This window comes from Sphaeramia orbicularis, chromosome 17 (assembly GCF_902148855.1).
Source record: "Sphaeramia orbicularis chromosome 17, fSphaOr1.1, whole genome shotgun sequence".
Taxonomy (NCBI): domain Eukaryota; kingdom Metazoa; phylum Chordata; class Actinopteri; order Kurtiformes; family Apogonidae; genus Sphaeramia; species Sphaeramia orbicularis.
The window spans coordinates 55,107,892-55,128,778 of record NC_043973.1 but is presented as its reverse complement, the minus strand read 5'-3'; the positions used below and the strand labels follow the sequence as shown (position 1 = coordinate 55,128,778).

Below are 20,887 nucleotides of genomic sequence, written 5' to 3'. Positions count from 1 at the left end.
ACGATGGCCACGCCCACTGAAAACAATGGTTTGTAAACAGTGTATTCAGCAGAAATGGACAAACAGGGTTTGAAAAAAAACCCAACAAAAAACAGGGTGTGTAATAATTCCAGTGGGCGTGAATGTGACGCGCATACAAATGTGCACTTCCACAAGTCTTTAGGCAGGCCCCGCCCCCATTAGAAACACTCTGATAGTCCAAGCACTTGTATTTCCACATGGTCAGACCTGCGGCAAGGTACGACAACAGTATAGTGGTCATCAGCACGGCTTTGAACCAAGGTTATTATCATTAATGAAAACTAATGAAATGATGAAAACTAGAATTGTAAAAACATTTTTGTTAACTGAAATAAATAAAAATTCTAATTAAAAGAAAACAACGATAACCAACTGAAACTGTATTACGTGTTTACAAAACTAAAACAGATAAAAATTATGGATAAAATTCCTTTCGTTTTCATCTTTTGTCAATGTCGGATTGATATGAAATCGATTTATTTCGCTCTAGCAATTTTATCTAGCGGCACAATACAACACTTGACAGTCCGTCACTTGTGTTCACTTGTGGTTTCCAGTCGTCTTCTGGTCCCCACTCTACCTGGAAACATGGAGACTAAAGTTGGGAGAAAGCAGCAGAGTCCTGTCTGAGATTTATTTGAATATGACGGAGAAGAAGAGAAAAGATATGACAAAACTAAAACTAAACTAAAACTAAGCATTTAGGAAAAAATGAAAACTAATAAAAACTAGCAAACCTTCTCTAAAAACGAATTAAAACGAACTGAATTAGAGAAAAAAAGTCAAAACTAAATAAAACTAAACTAGATGGAAAAATCCAAAACTATTAGAACCTTGCTGTGAACCAGATGTGTTCCTTTCTTTCGGAAAATGAACCGTACAAACCACAGCTCACTGCCTGACACACGGTTTCTAAAAACTCTGACGTAAACAGGGAAACGCAGATCTGGGACGGACGTCACAGTGTACAACAGAAATACATTTGGGTCACATGTGCGACTATTGGTTGATAATGGAAGTGAGGTTTAGTTGTGAATCTTTGGAGGGTTCTGATTGGTCGATGGTGGTGGATGGTCTGTCATCTACAGGCTCATGCACAGATACGAGGACGCAGAAAGAAACCAGATTTTTCTGAAAACGGTCATGTGTGCGCAAGTTTTTTTTTTGTTTTTTTTTTTTCAACAGAGAGGGGGAAATACAGGTTTTCCCAAATACCCGGCTACATGTAAACGTAGCCTCGGATGGATCCCGGCCTGTTCCAGCGGACGCCGCGGTCCCGTACGGTCGGACATTCAGACGATTACGGGTCATGCATCTGTAGAGTCGAACGAACACGGAGAACGACACCAGTTACCGAACAGTGACAAAACACTGCCTTCAGTGGAAAAATATATGGATGACACCTCTACAGCCTGTACACCTCTGACCTCTGACCCCCCCACCCCCACCCCCACCCCCACCACGATGCTTTGGTCACATGACACAGACAGAAGGAGTGACTCCTGTTGGAACGCTCACAGAAGAGAATAGGTTTGACACAGAAGACAGACGGGTTAGTTTAGGTGGAGGTGGAGGTGGGGGGGGGGGATATGATGATGGGGTTTGTAGGTAGAACCCCCCCTTCCCCCTTCCCCCTTCCCAGGTGTTTTTCCCAGTACTTGTGCTGGTCCAGGCAGTCCCTTCTATCCCGAGGCATTGATGTACAGCTGACTCTGCAGGATGTAGTCAATGACCGGCTGACTCAGGTAGTCCACCACATGACCGTCACCGTGCTGCAGGGCCAGTCTGGGGGGGGGGGGGGGTCAAGGGTCAGATTAGGACGTCTACAAACTCAACTTCCAGAACAAGCACAAATGCATCAGATGTTCAGATTACTGGCACTGAGGACCACCAACCCAAACCTGAGCTTTATTTAACTCCTAAAAAAGGCTTCCCAACCTTTTTTGGCTCATGACCCCATTTTAACATCACAAATTTCTGGTGACCCCAGACATTCAAAACTGAGACTTTTCTTTTGTTGCTAAAATTAGTTATACATAAATAAACGTTAATTTTAGAGGACATTTAGTCTATATAATGTATATTATTATGGATGGAGGCAGTAAATCCAGGTGTAGATTACTGCACAAAGCCAGAATTTTATTTTCCTTGGTCAGGATCTGTCCAGTCAGTCCAGCTGTGATTTACAAGGTTGACAATTAATACTGAACAAACAAGAACTCAAACTATGAATTATGAAAGAGCTGCAGCATCTGAAACTGACCACAATGAACATTTGACAGATAAACAGAACCACAGTGCTGCAGTTTCAGACTCACAGTTTGTCATGTCTTTGATATATTGTGATTGTCTCTCTCAACTCTCCCAGTACTGCTACAAACCCATTGCACTTTATGTATTTATCATATTCTAATTGTATTTTATTGTATTTTAATGGTATTTTAATTGTGTTGTATTTATATTTCACACTGTAAAGCACTTTGTGACTGTCTGTGAAAGTGCTCTATAAATAAACTTACTTGCTTTACTATACTATATATTTTTATTGGTACATTTTTTTTTTTTTATCAATTACTAGAAATTTCAGGCAACCTCATTTGAATTCCAGGCGACCCCACATGGGGTCCCGACTCCAAGGTTGAAAAACGCTGTCCTAAATGTTAAACTCATGTTGGATCAGGTTCCACATTCCGGCCAATACAATACAACCGTGATGTGTGGGTCGGAACCGTCGATTCATGGGAAACTCCAGCTCAGTGTTGGGGAGGATCTGATGAAGCTCCTACCTGCTCTTGGTGGAGCTGACGATGGACATGGGATGGTTCATCTCCTCTTTCACCACGATGATGTTGTCCTGAAACCCAGAAGGTCAAGCACAGATCAGACATGTATTCCACTGAGAGAGAGCAGAGGACTGGATGTCAGCGGGGGGGGGGTCCTCTGACCTTGTACTTGCGGAGAATGGAGGAATGATTCATGATCCTCTCAGTATCTGCTCCATCACGAGGAACCACCACAATGCCAAAATCCCCCACAATCACCTCCATCTGAAACCAAACAGGCTGGGGTCACAACAACAACAACACCAACAACACCTGCCCAGGACATCTGCTTTAATCAGTTTAATGTCCAGGTTCAGGAGCCGCAGGTAAACCCATCCAGCCCCAACGTGGACCAGACCAGTACAAGAAGAACAGTCCCATTCCATCCTGAAAATGTTCACATCTACAAATATCCTTCAAAGAAAGTCTGAGGAACATGAACAACCACAAACCACTGAACAAACACTGTCTTCATGTCCAAATATGGTCACTTCGCTCATATTCTTCCCAAAGTTTTTCAGAATTTCTTTATGTTGTCTTCTGTTATTCACAATTATCCTACATGATATTCAAGCAAATATTATCTTCCATACTGCCGAACTTCTGTCAGTCAGTATTCTGTAAAATATGGTGGACCAAATCTGTGGAATAATTTACGACCTGAACTTCAATCGGCATCTTCTTTATCATTGTTTAAAAAGCATCTGAAAAGGACTGGAATTCATGAAAAAATGTAAGGCTGTATAGCATTTGATGATTTGTAATGTGATTTACATTTTTATAGTTTTTACTTTAGTTTATTAATTCAGTTATATTGTATTTTTAAATTCTTTTTTCTTTTTTTCCTTCTGTGTATTGTTCATTTCCGAGGAGGTATTCATATAAATGAGCCTTCTTTGGCTTTTATTCTCCCCTGCACCATGATGTTACTTGTTTGAATGTTTTGTTGGTTTTTTTTTTTACCTCCGCCAGGAGGTATTGTGATCACTTTGCTTTGTGTGTTTGTTTGTGTGTTTGTTTGTTTGTTAGCAACTTTACAGGAAAACTATTCCAACCATCTTTACCAAATCTTCCCCACAGATAGGCCTAGGCCCTGGGACCAACCCATTAAATTTTGGGTCAAATAGGCCAAAGTTCAAGGTCACAGTAAGGTCACAAAATCTCACATTTTCCTATCTCTCATCATTGAGCAACTTTTGAAAATTCATAAAAAATTCAAAACGACTCCAATTAGCCTCCAATTTGATCCACTCGTAGCTTAGAACAATATTTTGTATCTGGCACAAAACTGTCCACATCCACTGTGGAATGTGGACTCTGTGGACGTTTACATTTAACATTGAAAATCCCATTTACCACACATTTTTCATTGTAACTCAACAAATATTGATTGGAATTTAATATAATTTGACATACACATGACTGGGACCAAGCTTCAGCTTTTTCTGCTGTATGGAACAACCTGGAAACTGTTACATTTAAAAAGAAATAGTCGATCCACACATGCACACCGTTCAGGGTGCTTGGCAGAGGTTTGTGTTCTCTGAACACTTGTTTAATTACCTCTGCCAGGAGGTATTGTGATCGCTTTGCTTTATGTGCGTGTGTGTGTGTTTGTTTGTTTGTTTGTTAGCAAGATAACTCAAAAAGTTATGGAAGGATTTTCAGGAAATTTTCAGGAAATGTTGATACTGGGACAAGGAAGAAATGATTAAATTTTGGTGATGATCGGGGGGGGGAGGGGGCACTGCTCTGCCTTGGCGGAGGTCTGCGCTTTCCAAGTGCTTTTCTTGTTTTCTCTTGCTGTTTTATGATGTGCAAATAAATACATAAAAAAATAAACTGGAAGTGTCTTATGGAAAATACATCCAATTTTTTTTTTTTTTTTTTTAACAGTTACATCTGACTTTATCATTTCCACATGTTCATTCCAAAGTACTGATCAAAGCGGATCTAAAATACACAAAACATTTAATAACAGACAGAATATTGATCCAAATACACTGATTTATATGAAGACACTTCAGGTTGGTCTGATTTGTTCTGATTATTCACACTTTTTGGGAAAAGATCATTTGTAAATGTAAACAATGTAAACATGAAACATTTCTAGGTCAATCTGATGGTCTGTTACTGGTCCGACCCACCTGAGACTGAGCCGGTCTGAATGTGGAACCTGAACTGGACTGTTAATGTCTTCAGTGTCATTTTTGTATTAGACTGTTTCACCCAAGAACTGACCCTCTTTAGTGGGTCGTATGTTTGACACCCCTGGTTTAATGCATTTTATCAATTTATCAACCAAAGCTAAAGTACATTCCCAAGAGAAATTATCCCATAATTTAAGTGTGTTCAAGGATTAGCATGGGAAAAGTTAATATTTGTGGAATACTTTACTATAACTTTTGTCAAATTTTGTGATTCACTTATTTCCAAATGATGAAAATGAAGGAAAATAATGAAAACGATGGAAAACAAAGAAAAAAAAGAGAAAAACAAGAGAAAAATGAAGAAAAATGATAGAAAATGATGAAAATGAAGGAAAATTACAAAAACAACAGAAATAACGAAAACAATGGAAATTCAAGAAAATAACTGAAAATTAAGAAAATGTATGAAAATGACAGAAAAACAGAAAAAATGATAAAAACAATGGAAAACTAAGAAAAATGACAAAACTGACAGAAAACAAAAGAGAAAAAACAACTGAAAATGAAAAAAAAAGAAAAATAATCAAAACGATGGACAATTAAGAAAAAAATACAAAAACAAGGAAAAATGAAGAGCATGTTAAGTTCACTGGTCCTGACATCGTAACTTCCCTGAGTCTTGGTGGAAGTCTCACTGATGTTCGAAGCAGCATCACAGTGTACGATGTTCCCACAGTCCTACATTTCCCAGAGTTCCCAGGGTTCTGTCCTTCACAGTTTTTGGGGTCACATTGGACTCATTTCAGGTTAAATGTTTTAACTTGAAACAGGTTTAGACTAACTGTCACATTGGAGCCTTTGTCATGTTCCCATTCTGTGTCATAGAAATCTGGAGAACATAGACCAAAGGGAACAGAGGAACGACTCCATGGATGTATGAAAAGAACCAGATAAAGGACACGGCCACGCTAGGCCCCCTGATGGTCACTTCTAGAACTGCAATGACACTGAATGGTAGAATCCAGGTAGGTAGGACTAGGACGGACATGTCTGGGTAGGACAGACATGTCTGGTAGGATGGACATGTTTGAGTAGGATGGACATGTTTGAGTAGGATGGACTTGTATGGTAGGATGGACTTGTCTGGGTAGGGTGGACTTGTATGGTAGGATGGACTTGTCTGGGTAGGGTGGACTTGTCTGGGTAGGGTGGATTTGTACGGTAGGATGGACTTGTCTGGGTAGGATGGACTTGTCTGGGTAGGGTGGACTTGTCTGGGTAGGGTGGACTTGTACGGTAGGATGGACTTGTACGGTAGGATGGACACGTCTGGGTAGGATGGACATGTCCTGTTTGACTCTGACATCTGGTTCTAATTATACATCCACAAACAATTTCCACGGAAATGACTGATTGAAGGACTTGAGTAGGAGGGGAAGGGGGCAGGGCTGTAGGGGTAGAGGGGCGGGGCTACAGTGTGCTTACATCACTGTCCTTCCACAGGCCAGGGATGCAGAAGGACTCCAGGAGGTCACTGCCACACAGGAGCAAGATGCGCAACTCTACAGACGACAAACAGGCAGGAGGAGAGAGACACGCCCAGTAAACCACCACATGTTTACTGAAACAAACAAACAAACAAACAAACAAACAAACAAACAAACAAACAAACAAACCAGGAGCTCAGACAGGAAGGACAACACACAGGACTCAAACATAGGACAGACACTCACCGATCTCCTCGTATCGCATGGCAGTGCCCAGGTTGGCGTTTTCATCTGAGGACACAGAGACACAAAGACATAAATACAGGGACATGTGTCTACAGCAGATGTCCCCACTCAGACGGTCCACAAGGGGACATGCGTCTACAGCAGATGTTTCTGGACGCCACTAACCATGGTTTACTACGGAGGAAGTGGGAGTGTTTAGGCTTTTCTGGACCGCCTTTACAGTTGACGGACAGTTCTTCTGCTCTCACAGATGTGAAACATGGGGTTCCACAGGGAAGCCGTCTCGGTCCACTTCTTTTTTAATCCCAGCGTGTGACTTTTTTTGTTTTATCTTCTGGTTGTGTTTTTAGATACTATTGATCCTGTTATTGTGTACGTATTTGATCACTTTTACTCGATCATATGATGTATAGGCTATGTATTGTACTAGTTTTATCATATCTTGTACTTGTACTTGTACTTATATCTGTGTACTTGTACTTTGGACACTTAAATGCACTATATAACTAACCTTGACACTGACCTTCTGGACATGATATTTGCAAAGATATTTACCTTCAGTTTTAAGCAAACCTGCATCTCTGTGTATGCTGATGATATAGTACGACATAGTTTTTCATCGTCTTCTTTTCTTACCGACGAAGGTGAAGCGTTCAATGTGAGGACGGACACAGCAGATCTTCCCCAAACTCTCACTGATCTTCCCCCACAGTTTAACTGAGCACAGGAGGAGGAGGAGGAGGAGGAGGAGGAGGAGGAGGAGGAGGAGGAGGAGGAGAAGAAGAAGAAGAAGAAGAAGAAGAAGAAGAAGAAGAAGAAGAAGAAGAGAAGAAGAAGAAGAAGAAGAAGAAGAAGAAGAAGAAGAAGAAGAAGAAGAAGAAGAAAAGGAGCAGAGGAAATATTTGTAGGTCACTGGTCTATAGGTCACATGGTTCCACTGGTCTACAGGTCACATGGTTCCACTGGTCTACAGGTCACATGGTTCCACTGGTCTACATCTGTTGGATCAATGGACTATACAGGTTCTATCAGTGGACCATTTAGACATCTATTGGATAAATGGACACAAACCAACACATACATGAAGAACACACCATCATATAGATTAAAAACATGAACTAAACCAACACTTTGGTCATTAACTTAAATTAAAATAGGGAACATTGAACATATTGAATCTGATTATTTCTATAAACTGTAGAGCAGTAGAACAGGTGGTTCTGGTTCTGTGTGGATCTGGACTCACCGGCCGTGGGCTTGTGGTTCATGTTGCTGTGGTTCTGGTAGATGGGCGGATTCTGGTTCTGTGGTTGTCCAATCACAGGAGTGGTGGACGGCGTGTTTACGTTGGACAGGATGCAGCCGGTTACTCTCTGACAGAAAAAACACCAACCAGGTCTGTGTGTGTCTGTGCTGCATGAACCTGCAGCTGCACATGAGCAGACGGGGGTCTGAGGCTGGTTCCCATGGTAACCACCTCACACAGGTAATGCTGTTACTATATTGGGTCCATAAACGTCCTTAACACTGTCCTACTTTTCTCACAGCAGTAAAACTGGAGCGCACGCTGGAACTGACTCCAGCTCAACACAAGCTCTATCAAGGCACCTAGTGCAGCAGCGGCGGCGAAGACGACGACGATGATGATGATGAAGCCAATGAAGACCATGACGACGATGAAGCCAACGAAGACCATGACAACGATGAAGCCAACGAAGATGACGACGAAGCCAACGAAGATGATGAAGCCAACAAAGCCAACAATGAAGCCAACGAAGACGATGACAACGAAGCCAATGAAGACGACGACAACGATGAAGCCAACAAAGATGATGACGAAGCCAACGAAGACAATGATGAAGTCAACGAAGACGACAATGAAGCCAATGAAGACGACGACGACGAAGCCAATGAAGACGACGACGACAATGAAGCCAACGAAGATGATGACAAAGCCAATGAAGACAATGATGAAGCCAACGAAGACGACGATGAAGCCAATGAAGATGACAACAATAACAGAGCCAACAGAAACAACGACGATGCCAGCGAAGACAATGATGAAGCCAATGACGACGATGAAGCCAACGAAGAAGATGACGAAGACGACGAAGACAACGAATACAACGATGAAGCCAACGACGACGACGACAATGAAGTCAACGAAGACAAGAACGATGACGAAGCCAACGGAAACACCGACGACGCCAATGAAGACAATGATGAAGCCGACGACGACGACAATGAAGCCAACAAAGACGATGGCAATGATGAAGCCAATGTAGACAATGACATCGATGAAGCCAACGAAGACGATGATGAAGCCAACGAAGACGACTATGACAACGATGAAGCCAACGAAGACAACGACAATGATGAAGCCAACAAAGATGACAACGATGAAGCCAACGAAGACGATGACGATGAAGCCAACGAAGATGGCTACAACAACAATGAAGCCAACGAAGACGACTACAACAACAATGAAGCCAACAAAGACGACAATGATGAAGCCAACGAAGATGACAATGAAGCCAATGAAGACGACTATGACAACGATGAAGGCAATGAAGATGACGACGAGGACGATGAAGCCAACGACGACGACAAAGCCACCGAAGACAACGCAATGACAACTGAGCTGATGACAACAAAGAAGACATAACGATGACATTGTGTCTTCTTTGTCTTCATCATCATCTTTGTTGTCATCTTCATCATCGTCGTTATTGAGGTCTTTGTTGTGATTGTCTTCATCATCTTCGTCATCATCTTTGTCATCATCGTCTTTGTTGTCTTTGTTGTTGTCATCTTTGTCGTCGTCTTTGTCATCTTTGTTGTTGTTGTCTTTGTTGTCATCGTCATCATTGTCGTCTTTGTTGTCTTTGTCGTGGTCGTCTTTGTTGTCATCATCGTTGTCGTCTTCATCTTTGTCGTTATCTTTGTCTTTGTCTTCATCGTCTTTGTCTTCTTCATTGTCTTCGTTGTTGTTGTCTTCATCGTCATCATGGTCTTTTCATCTTTGTGCTTGTCTTCATTTCCTCCAAACATCTTCTCTGACTGAACTACTGATCGGATTCATTTCATATTTTAAATCTTCCTCGTCTACAAAGTTTGGTCACAGTTTTGAGAAAATTTAATTTGTTAATTTTTTATGAATTTTTTAAATATGAAAAATGTGCCTGTCCTTCTAATGGTCCATATTTTGATGGTTTGTAATGTAAATAGAAAAGGAAGTCAAATGTGGACTTCCTGTTAGTGGAACAGGACCAGATCCAAGCCTTAGGGCTGATGAAAACTCTGACGTGGATCTACATGTGAGGACTGGACCTCAGCAGACACATGACAACGAACAGCCCATGTGTTTGATTGGATGAGTGGGTGGGTGTAGGCGGGGCCGGGCTCACCTTCATCAGGTCCCGGTGATGTTCCAGGACGCTGCAGGTGGTCTGCCAGGTGTCCTGGTAACACTCCCAAGGGTCCACCCTGGACACCCACAACCACAAACAAACAGGCGTCACACATTAAAGCCATAAAACTGGAACTGGATCAAATCCAACGGCACTGACCTGATCCAGTCTGAGGACTGGACGGCGAGCTGGCACATGGTGAGGCGATGTCTGCTGGACACCAGACCCTGGACACACAAAGCCGTCAGTCCAACATTGACCCATACTGACCTTATACTGACCGCACACTGACCCCACACTGATCCACACTGACCCATACTGACCCATACTGACCCCATACTGACTCCATACTGACCCCAGACTGACCCCATACTGACCCCACACTGACCGTACACTGACCCCATACTGACCCCACACTGACTCTACACTGACCCATACTGACCCCATACTGACCCCACACTGACCCTACACTGACCCATACTGACCCCATACTGACTCCACACTGACCCATACTGACCCCATACTGACCCCACACTGACCCTACACTGACCCATACTGACCCCATACTGACCCCACACTGACCCATACTGACTCCATACTGACCCCACACTGACCCCATACTGACCCCATACTGGCCCCATACTGACCCATACTGACCCCATACTGACCCCACACTCACCCGTACTGACCCATACAGACCCCACACTGACCCCATACTGACCCCCTGCACCACTAAAGGGTACAGTCCAAAAAATGACACAGGATATTAACATCAGTGATGTTAGACTCATGTAGTTCAGGTTCCACGTTCAGACCCAGATGATCTAAAGTGGATCAGAACGGGTCAAATAAGAACAGAATAACCTGTGAATAACGACAAATACAAACTCAAAAACTAAAATTACATGATGAAAGCATTTCCATCTAAAGTTTGACCATGTCCATGTTTTCCAGTGTGAGGCAGGAGCGCCTGAACGCACCACGGTCTACATGTTCTCCTTCGTTCTCATGGATGTTTTAGTGACGTTGATGTTGTCATAGATCACTGGTTCTGTGGTTGGAATCAGTCTGTAATGGGTCGCTCTGTCTGTACCTGGTGTGTTTTCATTTTTATCTGTTCTGATGAATATGAGCTGACGGTTGATCAGGTCCTGATGGGACCGGGTCTGCGTTCCTGTTCCTCTCATTTATTATTCATGTTGTGTGTTTCACAGCTAAAGTAGGACAAGAGCTTCATTAATTCCATCTGGAACCAGGAGGAAAACAACGGCAACGCACTCAGATCCAGGACCCCAGACCCAGGACTCCTTCACCCACCCCAGACCCAGGACTCCTTCACCCACCCCAGATCCAGGATCCCTTCACCCACCCCAGATCCAGGACCCCTTCACCCACCCCAGACCCAGGACTCCTTCACCCACCCCAGACCCAGGACTCCTTCACCCACCTCAGATCCAGGACCCCTTCACCCACCCCAGATCCAGGACCCCTTCACCCACCCCAGATCCAGGACCCCTTCATCCACCTCAGATCCAGGACCCAGTGGATTCCATTCAAGTTAAGGATTATATGAAAAGGTGAAACAAACAGCAAAAATGAAAGTAACAGAACGGATTAAAAATATGTAAATAACAACAACAACCGTGGCAAAGCGTAAATAAACATGTACAGTTGTATTTTTGTGGTTGTTTCAGTTGTTTGTCACTTTCACATATTTACTATTTTTTCACCAATTCAATAATCACCCCATCAGGGTCCAGATGGGAGATACCCCCAAAGGTGATCCAGAACAAACAGGCCCAGATCCTGGTGGACTTCCAGATCCACACTGAACAGATGGTGATGTCCACTCATCCTGACATAGTGGAGGAGGAGAACCATCAGAAGACAGTGATAGAGATAGATGGAGCAACATCAGAAAGAAAGAACAGGAGAAGATAGAGAAAGACCAGGAACTGAAAGAGGAGAACAGCGGGACCAGTAGTGATGAGGGGTACTAAGGGCATATATATATATATATATATATATATATATATGCACTTACAGGTTTTCCATACGAGTCGTGGACAGGGGAGATGATTCCTCCAATCACAATGAATCGTCCTGTTTTGTGCAGATATTCTCTGGCTTTTTCTGCAACAAAGTAACAGAAGGAAACACATGAGAGGTGACACACCCACCAAACCACACCCACTGAACCCACCAATCCCCACTCGCCAAACCACACCCGCCAAACCACAAAACCACACCCACCAATTTCAGGAAATGTTGATACTGGCACAAGGAACAAATGATTAAATTTTGGTGGTGATTGGGGGGGGGGCACTGATCTGCGTTGGCGGAGGTCTGCGCACTCTGAGTGCTTTTCTAGTTTGATCTGTTTTTTCAGCTGATTTTTCAGCTGATTTTTCAGCTGTTTTTTCATCTGTTTTTCAGCTGTTTTCTGGCTGTTTTTCATCTGTTTTTCATCTATTTTTTCCTGTCTTTCATCTGTTTTTCATCTGTTTTTCCATGTGTCTCCATGTGTTTTTTCATCTGTTTTCTGGCTGTTTTTCATCTGTTTACAGGCTGTTTTTTCATCTGTTTTTCAGCAGTTTTTCAGCTGTTTTCTGGCTGTTTTTCATCTGTTTTTTCCTCTGTCTTTCCTCTGTTTTTCATCTGTTTTTCCATATGTTTTCCATGTGTTTTTTCATCTGTTTTCTGGCTGTTTTTCATCAGTTTTTCATCTGTTTTTTCATCTGTTTTCAGGCTGTTTTTTCATCTGTTTTTCAGCTGTTTTCTGGCTGTTTTTCATCTATTTTTTCCTGTCTTTCATCAGTTTTTCATCTGTTTTTCATCTATTTTTTCCTGTCTTTCATCTGTTTTTCAGCTGATTTTTCATCTGTTTTTTCATCTGTTTTCTGGCTGTTTTTCATCTGTTTACAGGCTGTTTTTTCATCTGTTTTTCAGCAGTTTTTCAGCTGTTTTCTGGCTGTTTTTCATCTATTTTTTCCTGTCTTTCATCTGTTTTTTCCTGTCTTTCATCTGTTTTTCAGCTGTTTTTCCATCTGTTTTTCCATGTGTTTTTTCATCTGTTTTCTGGCTGTTTTTCATCAGTTTTTCATCTGTTTTTCAGCTGTTTTTTCATCTGTTTTTTCATCTGTTTTCTGGCTGTTTTTCATCTGTTTTTCATCTGTGTACAGGCTGTTTTTTCATCTGTTTTTCAGCAGTTTTTCAGCTGTTTTCTGGCTGTTTTTCATCTATTTTTTCCTGTCTTTCATCTGTTTTTCATCTGTTTTTCAGCTGTTTTTCCATGAGTTTTCCATGTGTTTTTTCATCTGTTTTCCATGTGTTTTTTCATCCATTTTTCATCTGTTTTTCATCTGTTTTCCGGCTGTTTCCCAGTGATCGGCCATGACATGTTTACTATGGATGGACTTGAACTGAACACAACACACCTCAAAAACCAGTGAAACCACTTTAAAGCCTTAAAACCAGGCCAATCCAACACATGTTCAGATGTTCAGACCTGATGATTGAGTCTGATTATTTCTGTAGCGACTGAGTTTCATTTAACCAACTCATCAAAACTATTGGCTGTAGAAAAGGGGCGGTCTTCTAATTATTGGTGAATAAGTTCATCAGTGGAATGGAGTCGAAGGTCACACTCATAAAAACAAACATGATCTGACTTTTATTATGGTGGGAATGACATAGAGCTAAAATATGTGTGGGATGTATCAGTGAAGTGAGTGTGGGCGGGGCTGGGGGGCTGGGTCATGTATCAGTACCATCCTGATGTCATGTGATCCACCTGTCATGGATGAGATTAGAGGAACTGAGGTCTGGTTGAACCACCAGGTCCGATGAAGGATCACATTCACACCTCAGATCTGGAGACCGGAACAGACCAGAACCACTGGTATCAGATCCAGAACCAGGGCCGCGACCCAGACCCTCCAGGGCAAACACAGATGAACCTCCAGCAGCTCACATTAAGTCACATGACTGGTCAGGATCCAGGTCTGGATGTGGACCATATAGACCATCAGGACCTTCTGGACCATCAGGACTGGTTGGACCATCAGGGCCATCTGAACCTTAGGGCCCATCAGGACCGTCAGGACCACGTAAATACGAACTCTGCAATAAATCGAACAGTGGACTGAACGGGTTTACAGATTATCGTATTTCTGCAGTGACAGTAAACGCATCCCATCTGATTATGGATGGAAACGCAGTTCATGATGCCTTTACGGACCCGTGATGAACATGGGAAAACTACATAAACATACCCGGGCCTTAAAGGGTTAAAAACCACACATCGTTAATAATAAAACACTGTGAAATAAAGAATGAACGAACCCATTAAATCCATCAAACCCGAACCTATGGGATCGGATTCGGGACCGGGTTCGGGTCCAGGTTCTGCGGTGGATTTGGTTTCGTTCTGACGAAACCTGTCCCATCGTCTGTTGTTTCTCTGAACAATCAGCTGATGTTCTGTGATGACGCAGGACTGGACCCGCAGCGGTTCTGGATCCGGTCCAGATGCGGGTCCTGACTGTGGGTTTTGACATCACGCCTGTTTCTGACCGAATCGGATCCCTGAGGTTCTGAGGAGGGTCGGGTTCGTGGATTTCTGGGCTGCGCCACACGCCCCGCACGGCCTGGGGGAACGTGAAGGCGGAAGGGTCCGGCCCTACCCGGGTTCGGGGTCCGGTTTAGCGGGTTGGATCAGATGTGATGGTTGTGTTTTTGATCATCAGGAGCCGTCGCCCATTTCAGCACCAGCCGCCGGACAGCGACACGGACCCGGACCCCCGTTAGACCCAGGCCCAGATGCGGTCGTTGGGTCGGTGCTGGTCGGGTACACCACCCCGGACGCCCGCCACCCCCCACCCCACCACCACCACCTCTACCCCGCGGCCCATCCGGACTCACCGAACATATGGATGTGTCCTTTGGTGATGGGGTTGAAGCTGCCGCAGGACAGAAGGATCACGTGGGTTTTGGTGGATTCTGTCATGGTGGGTCTGCGTAGTCCCGGTCCGGTCCGGTCCCGGTGCCGTGTGGGTCTGTGTTTGTCTGCAGAGAGAGGGAGGCGGCTCGGTGAGAGTCTGAGAGTCTGCGGCAGGAGGAGGAGGGGGAGGGGGAGGGGGAGGGGCCTTAAAGAGACAGAACCCTGGTCAGAGGAACCGGATCAACGGAACCGGATGAACGGAACCGGATCAAAGACAGAACCCAGATCTGGAGAACCGGATCAGAGGACACAGAACCCTGATCAGAAGAACCAGATCAAAGGAACCGGATCAAAGGACAGAACCAAGATCTGGGGAAACGGATCAGAAGACACAGAACCTGGATCAGGTCTTGGGTTCTGGAAGATGACATAGATCAGGGATGTCCAATTCTGGTCCTCCAGATCTACTATTCTTCATGTTTTAAATGTCTCCCTCTTCCAACACCTGATTCAAATGATGAGCCTGTCATCAAGCCCTGCAGAAGAGACTGTCAGGTGGAAGAGGAAATAATAATAATAATAATAATAATAATAATAATAATAATAATAATAATAATAATAATGGATTGGATTTTATATAGTGCTTTTCTAGACACCCAGAGCACTTTACATTATTGATCCATTATTCATTCGCTCTCACATTCTCCCTCTGGTGGTGGTAAACTACACCTGTATCCACAGTTGCCCTGGGGCAGACTGACAGAAGTGTGGCTGCCAATCTGTGCCTACGGCCCCTCTGACCACCACCAAACGTTCATATGCATTCATACACCAGTGTGAGTGGCACTGGAGGCAAGGAGGGTGAAGTGTCCAAGGACAAAACAGATTGACTAGGATGGAGTGGGATTCGAACCACCAACCCTTTGGATAATGGACAACCCGCTGTACCACCTGAGCCATGGCCGCCCCAAACATCTAAACATACAGGACCGTAGCTCTGGAGGACCAGGACTGGACACCCCTGACACAGATGAAGCTGTTCATTGTTTTCTGTTCATTTTCAGTTCCTTTTGTTAGTTTTGGTTGAATTTGTTACTGAAATAAAACCAGTGGATAAACAGAATCATTGCACATTTTTCTTTTGTCCAATAAAACACTTCTGGTCCAAACCGACACTCTGTCCACTGACAGATCACCACGGTTTCACCATGAGTTCAACCTGAAAGAACAAAAACCCACCCAGGAGTGACCTCACAACCCCCCAGGGACATGCCCCCCAGTTTGACAAACTCTTGTGAAACAGTAACTACTGAACTAGGACATGACGGACAGTCACATACACTAATGGATGATGTCGTTTGCATCCTGTTCCTTTAAACCTCACATTAAACCACTACTTTAACATGTGAAACTTTGACAAATTATAAATGAAAGTTTCTAACACATGTCAACAAAACGTGTCCCAATATTCTTATGTGCCATTTCAAAGGTATCAGTTAAATTAGAAGAAAAGTCCTAAGAGGGTTCCATAAAGACAGAAAATAAGGACAAATACAGGAAAGAAAACACATGAAGAAGTGGTTCTGATTATTACAAAACGTACAAACGTGTGTTTTCAGAGAAATATTTACAACAGTATATGAAAGTGGGATGGACATGGAGAGACAGGAGGAAGACAGGGTGGACAGTCCACTGGTCCACGAAGACACAGGAAGACACAACAGAGACTGTTCCTCCTCAGGAAGCTCCGCCAGACCCACCTACCCTGACCCAGAGGACAGGAAGGACCTGCAGAGGACAGGAGGGACCCAAAGAGGACAGAAAAGAGCTGCAGAGGACAGGAAGGACCTGCAGAGGACAGGAGGGACCCAAAGAGGACAGAAAAGACCTGCAGAGGACAGGAAGGACCCAAAGAGGACAGGAAAGACCTGCAGGGGAAAGGAGGGACCTGCAGAGGACAGGAGGGACCCAAAGAGAACAGGAAAGACCTGCAGAGGACAGGAAGGAGGACAGGAGATATCTGCACAGGACAGGAAGGACCTGCAGAGGACAGGAAGGACCTGCAGGGGACAGGAGGGACCCAAAGAGGACAGGAAAGACCTGCAGGGGACAGGAAGGACCTGCAGAGGACAGGAAAGACCTGCAGGGGACAGGAGGGACCCAAAGAGGACAGGAAAGACCTGCAGGGAACAGGAAGGACCTGCAGAGGACAGGAGGGACCTGCAGAGGACAGGAAAGACCTGCAGGGGACAGGAGGGACCCAAAGAGGACAGGAAAGACCTGCAGGGGACAGGAGGGACCCAAAGAGGACAGGAGGGACCCAAAGAGGACAGGAAGGACCTGCAGGGGACAGGAGGGACCCAAAGAGGACAGGAAGGACCTGCAGGGGACAGGAGGGACCCAAAGAGGACAGAAAAGACCTGCAGAGGACAGGAGAGACCCAAAGAGGACAGGAGGGACCCAAAGAGGACAGAAAAGACCTGCAGAGGACAGGAGGGACCTGCACAGGACAGGAAAGACCTCCTATATTACTTGTATATATTCTATATTTCCTGTATATAGCCTAAATTACCTGTATATAACATATATTGCCTTTATATGTTCTGTATTACCTGTATATATCCTGTATTACCTGTATATATCCTGTATTACCTGTATATATCCTGCATTGCCTGTATATATCCTATATTGCCTGTATATATCCTGTATTACCTGTATATATCCTGCATTACCTGTATATATCCTATATTGCCTGTATATATCCTGTACTACCTGTATATATCCTATATTGCCTGTATATATCCTATATTGCCTGTATATATCCTATATTGCCTGTATATAGCCTATATTACCTGTATATATCCTATATTGCCTGTATATATCCTGTACTACCTGTATATATCCTATATTGCCTGTATATATCCTATATTACCTGTATATATCCTGTATTGCCTGTATATATCCTATATTACCTGTATATATTCTATATTTCCTGTATATAGCCGAAATTACCTGTATATAACATATATTGCCTTTATATGTTCTGTATTACCTGTATATATCCTGTATTACCTGTATATATCCTGCATTGCCTGTATATATCCTATATTGCCTGTATATATCCTGTATTACCTGTATATATCCTGCATTACCTGTATATATCCTATACTGCCTGTATATATCCTGTATTACCTGTATATATCCTATATTGCTTGTATATATATCCTGTATAACCTGTATATATCCTATCTTGCCTGTATATATCCTGTATTACCTGTATATATCCTATATTGCCTGTATATAGCCTGTATTACGTGTATATATCCTATATTGCCTGTATATATCCTATATTGCCTGTATATAGCCTGTATTACCTGTATATATTCTATATTACCTGTATATATCCTATATTACCTGTATATATCCTATATTGCCTGTATATAGCCTGTATTACCTGTATATATCCTATATTGCCTGTATATATCCTATATTGCCTATATATATCCTATATTGCCTGTATATATCCCATATTGCCTGTATATAGCCTGTATTACCTGTATATATCCTATATTGCCTGTATATATCCTATATTGCCTGTATATATCCTATATTGCCTGTATATCCTGTACTACCCGTATATATCCTATATTACCTGTATATATCCTATATTGCCTGTATATATCCTATATTGCCTGTGTATATCCTATATTAGCTGTATATATCCTATATTGCCTGTATATAGCCTGTATTACCTGTATATATCCTATATTACATGTATATATCCTATATTGCCTGTATATATCCTATATTGCCTGTATATAGCCTGTATTACCTGTATATATCCTATAATGCCTGTATATATCCTATATTGCCTGTATATATCCTATATTGCCTGTATATAGCCTATATTGCCTGTATATAGCCTATATTACCTGTATATATCCTATATTGCCTGTATATATCCTGTACTTGCCTATATATATCCTATATTGCCTGTATATAGCCTATATTGCCTGTATATAGCCTATATTACCTGTATATATCCTATATTGCCTATATATATCCTATATTGCCTATATATATCCTATATTGCCTGTATATAGCCTATATTAACTGTATATATCCTATATTGCCTGTATATATCCTATATTGCCTGTATATATCCTGTACTACCTGTATATAGCCTATATTGCCTGTATATATCCTATATTACCTGTATATATCCTATAATGCCTGTATATATCCTATATTGCCTGTATATATCCTATATTGCCTGTATATATCCTATATTGCTTGTATATATCCTATATTGCCTGTATATATCCTATATTGCCTGTATATAGCCTATATTGCCTGTATATATCCTATATTGCCTGTATATATCCTATATTGCCTGTATATATCCTATATTGCCTGTATATCCTGTACTACCCGTATATATCCTATATTACCTGTATATATCCTATATTGCCTGTATATATCCTATATTGCCTGTGTATATCCTATATTAGCTGTATATATCCTATATTGCCTGTATATAGCCTGTATTACCTGTATATATCCTATATTACATGTATATATCCTATATTGCCTGTATATATCCTATATTGCCTGTATATAGCCTGTATTACCTGTATATATCCTATAATGCCTGTATATATCCTATATTGCCTGTATATATCCTATATTGCCTGTATATAGCCTATATTGCCTGTATATAGCCTATATTACCTGTATATATCCTATATTGCCTGTATATATCCTGTACTTGCCTATATATATCCTATATTGCCTGTATATAGCCTATATTGCCTGTATATAGCCTATATTACCTGTATATATCCTATATTGCCTATATATATCCTATATTGCCTATATATATCCTATATTGCCTGTATATAGCCTATATTAACTGTATATATCCTATATTGCCTGTATATATCCTATATTGCCTGTATATATCCTGTACTACCTGTATATAGCCTATATTGCCTGTATATATCCTATATTACCTGTATATATCCTATAATGCCTGTATATATCCTATATTGCCTGTATATATCCTATATTGCCTGTATATATCCTATATTGCTTGTATATATCCTATATTGCCTGTATATATCCTATATTGCCTGTATATAGCCTATATTGCCTGTATATATCCTATATTGCCTGTATATATCCTATATTGCCTGTATATATCCTATATTGCCTGTATATATCCTGTACTACCTGTATATATCCTATAATGCCTGTATATAGCCTATATTGCCTGTATATATCCTATATTGCCTGTATATAGCCTATATTGCCTGTATATATGCTTATTTGTTGTACATATTCTCCTCCTTTTATCCATATTCTCCTCTTCCTCCTCCTCTTCCTCCTCCTCTTCCTCCTTCCTCCTCCTTCCTTCTCCTCCTCTTCCTCCTTCCTCCTCCTCTTCCTCCTCCTTCCTTCTCCTCCTCCTTCCTCCTCCTCGTCCTCCTTCCTCATCCTTCCTTCTCCTCCTCCTCTTCCTCCTCCTTCCTTCTCCTCCTCTTCCTCCTCCTCCTTCCTCCTCGTCCTCCTTCCTCCTCCTCGTCCTCCTTCCTTCTCCTCCTTCCTCCTCCTCCTCCCTCTTCCTCCTCCTCGTCCTTCTTCCTCCTCCTCGTCTTTCTTCCTCCTCTTCCTTCTCCTCCTCCCCCCTCCTCCTCCTTCTTCCTCCTCCTCCTCCTCCCTCCTCCTCCTCCTTCCTTCTCCTCCTTCCTCCTCCCTCTTCCTCCTCCTCGTCCTTCTTCCTCCTCCTCCTCCTCGTCTTTCTTCCTCC

At 42.5% G+C, this 20,887-nt stretch overlaps 1 protein-coding gene across 1 annotated transcript; it reads right to left on the bottom strand.

The window, feature by feature from the left end:
• Window positions 1-1,214: 1,214 nt before the first annotated feature.
• Window positions 1,215-15,238, bottom strand: nmnat2 (nicotinamide nucleotide adenylyltransferase 2). Its single transcript, XM_030161092.1, has 11 exons — window positions 15,060-15,238; window positions 12,181-12,269; window positions 10,296-10,363; window positions 10,134-10,212; window positions 7,973-8,099; window positions 7,363-7,443; window positions 6,727-6,771; window positions 6,479-6,555; window positions 2,967-3,068; window positions 2,808-2,875; window positions 1,215-1,806 (listed from the first exon to the last, which is right to left on the bottom strand). Exons 1-11 carry the CDS (start codon window positions 15,142-15,144, stop codon window positions 1,704-1,706), a joined length of 924 nt encoding a protein of 307 aa, XP_030016952.1. The 5' UTR covers window positions 15,145-15,238; the 3' UTR covers window positions 1,215-1,703.
• Window positions 15,239-20,887: the final 5,649 nt, after the last annotated feature.

What these genes read in the sequence shown, in the direction of transcription:
- nmnat2 (XM_030161092.1), bottom strand. Translation starts at nt 15,144, where the DNA reads ATGACAGAATCCACCAAAACCCACGTGATCCTTCTGTCCTGCGGCAGC. An exon ending in ATCACCGGGACCTGATGAAG is followed by an intron (nt 8,100 to 10,133) that starts GTGAGCCCGGCC and finishes TTTTTCTGTCAG; the next exon opens with AGAGTAACCGGCTGCATCCT. An exon ending in GAACCACAAGCCCACGGCCG is followed by an intron (nt 7,444 to 7,972) that starts GTGAGTCCAGAT and finishes TCCTGTGCTCAG; the next exon opens with TTAAACTGTGGGGGAAGATC.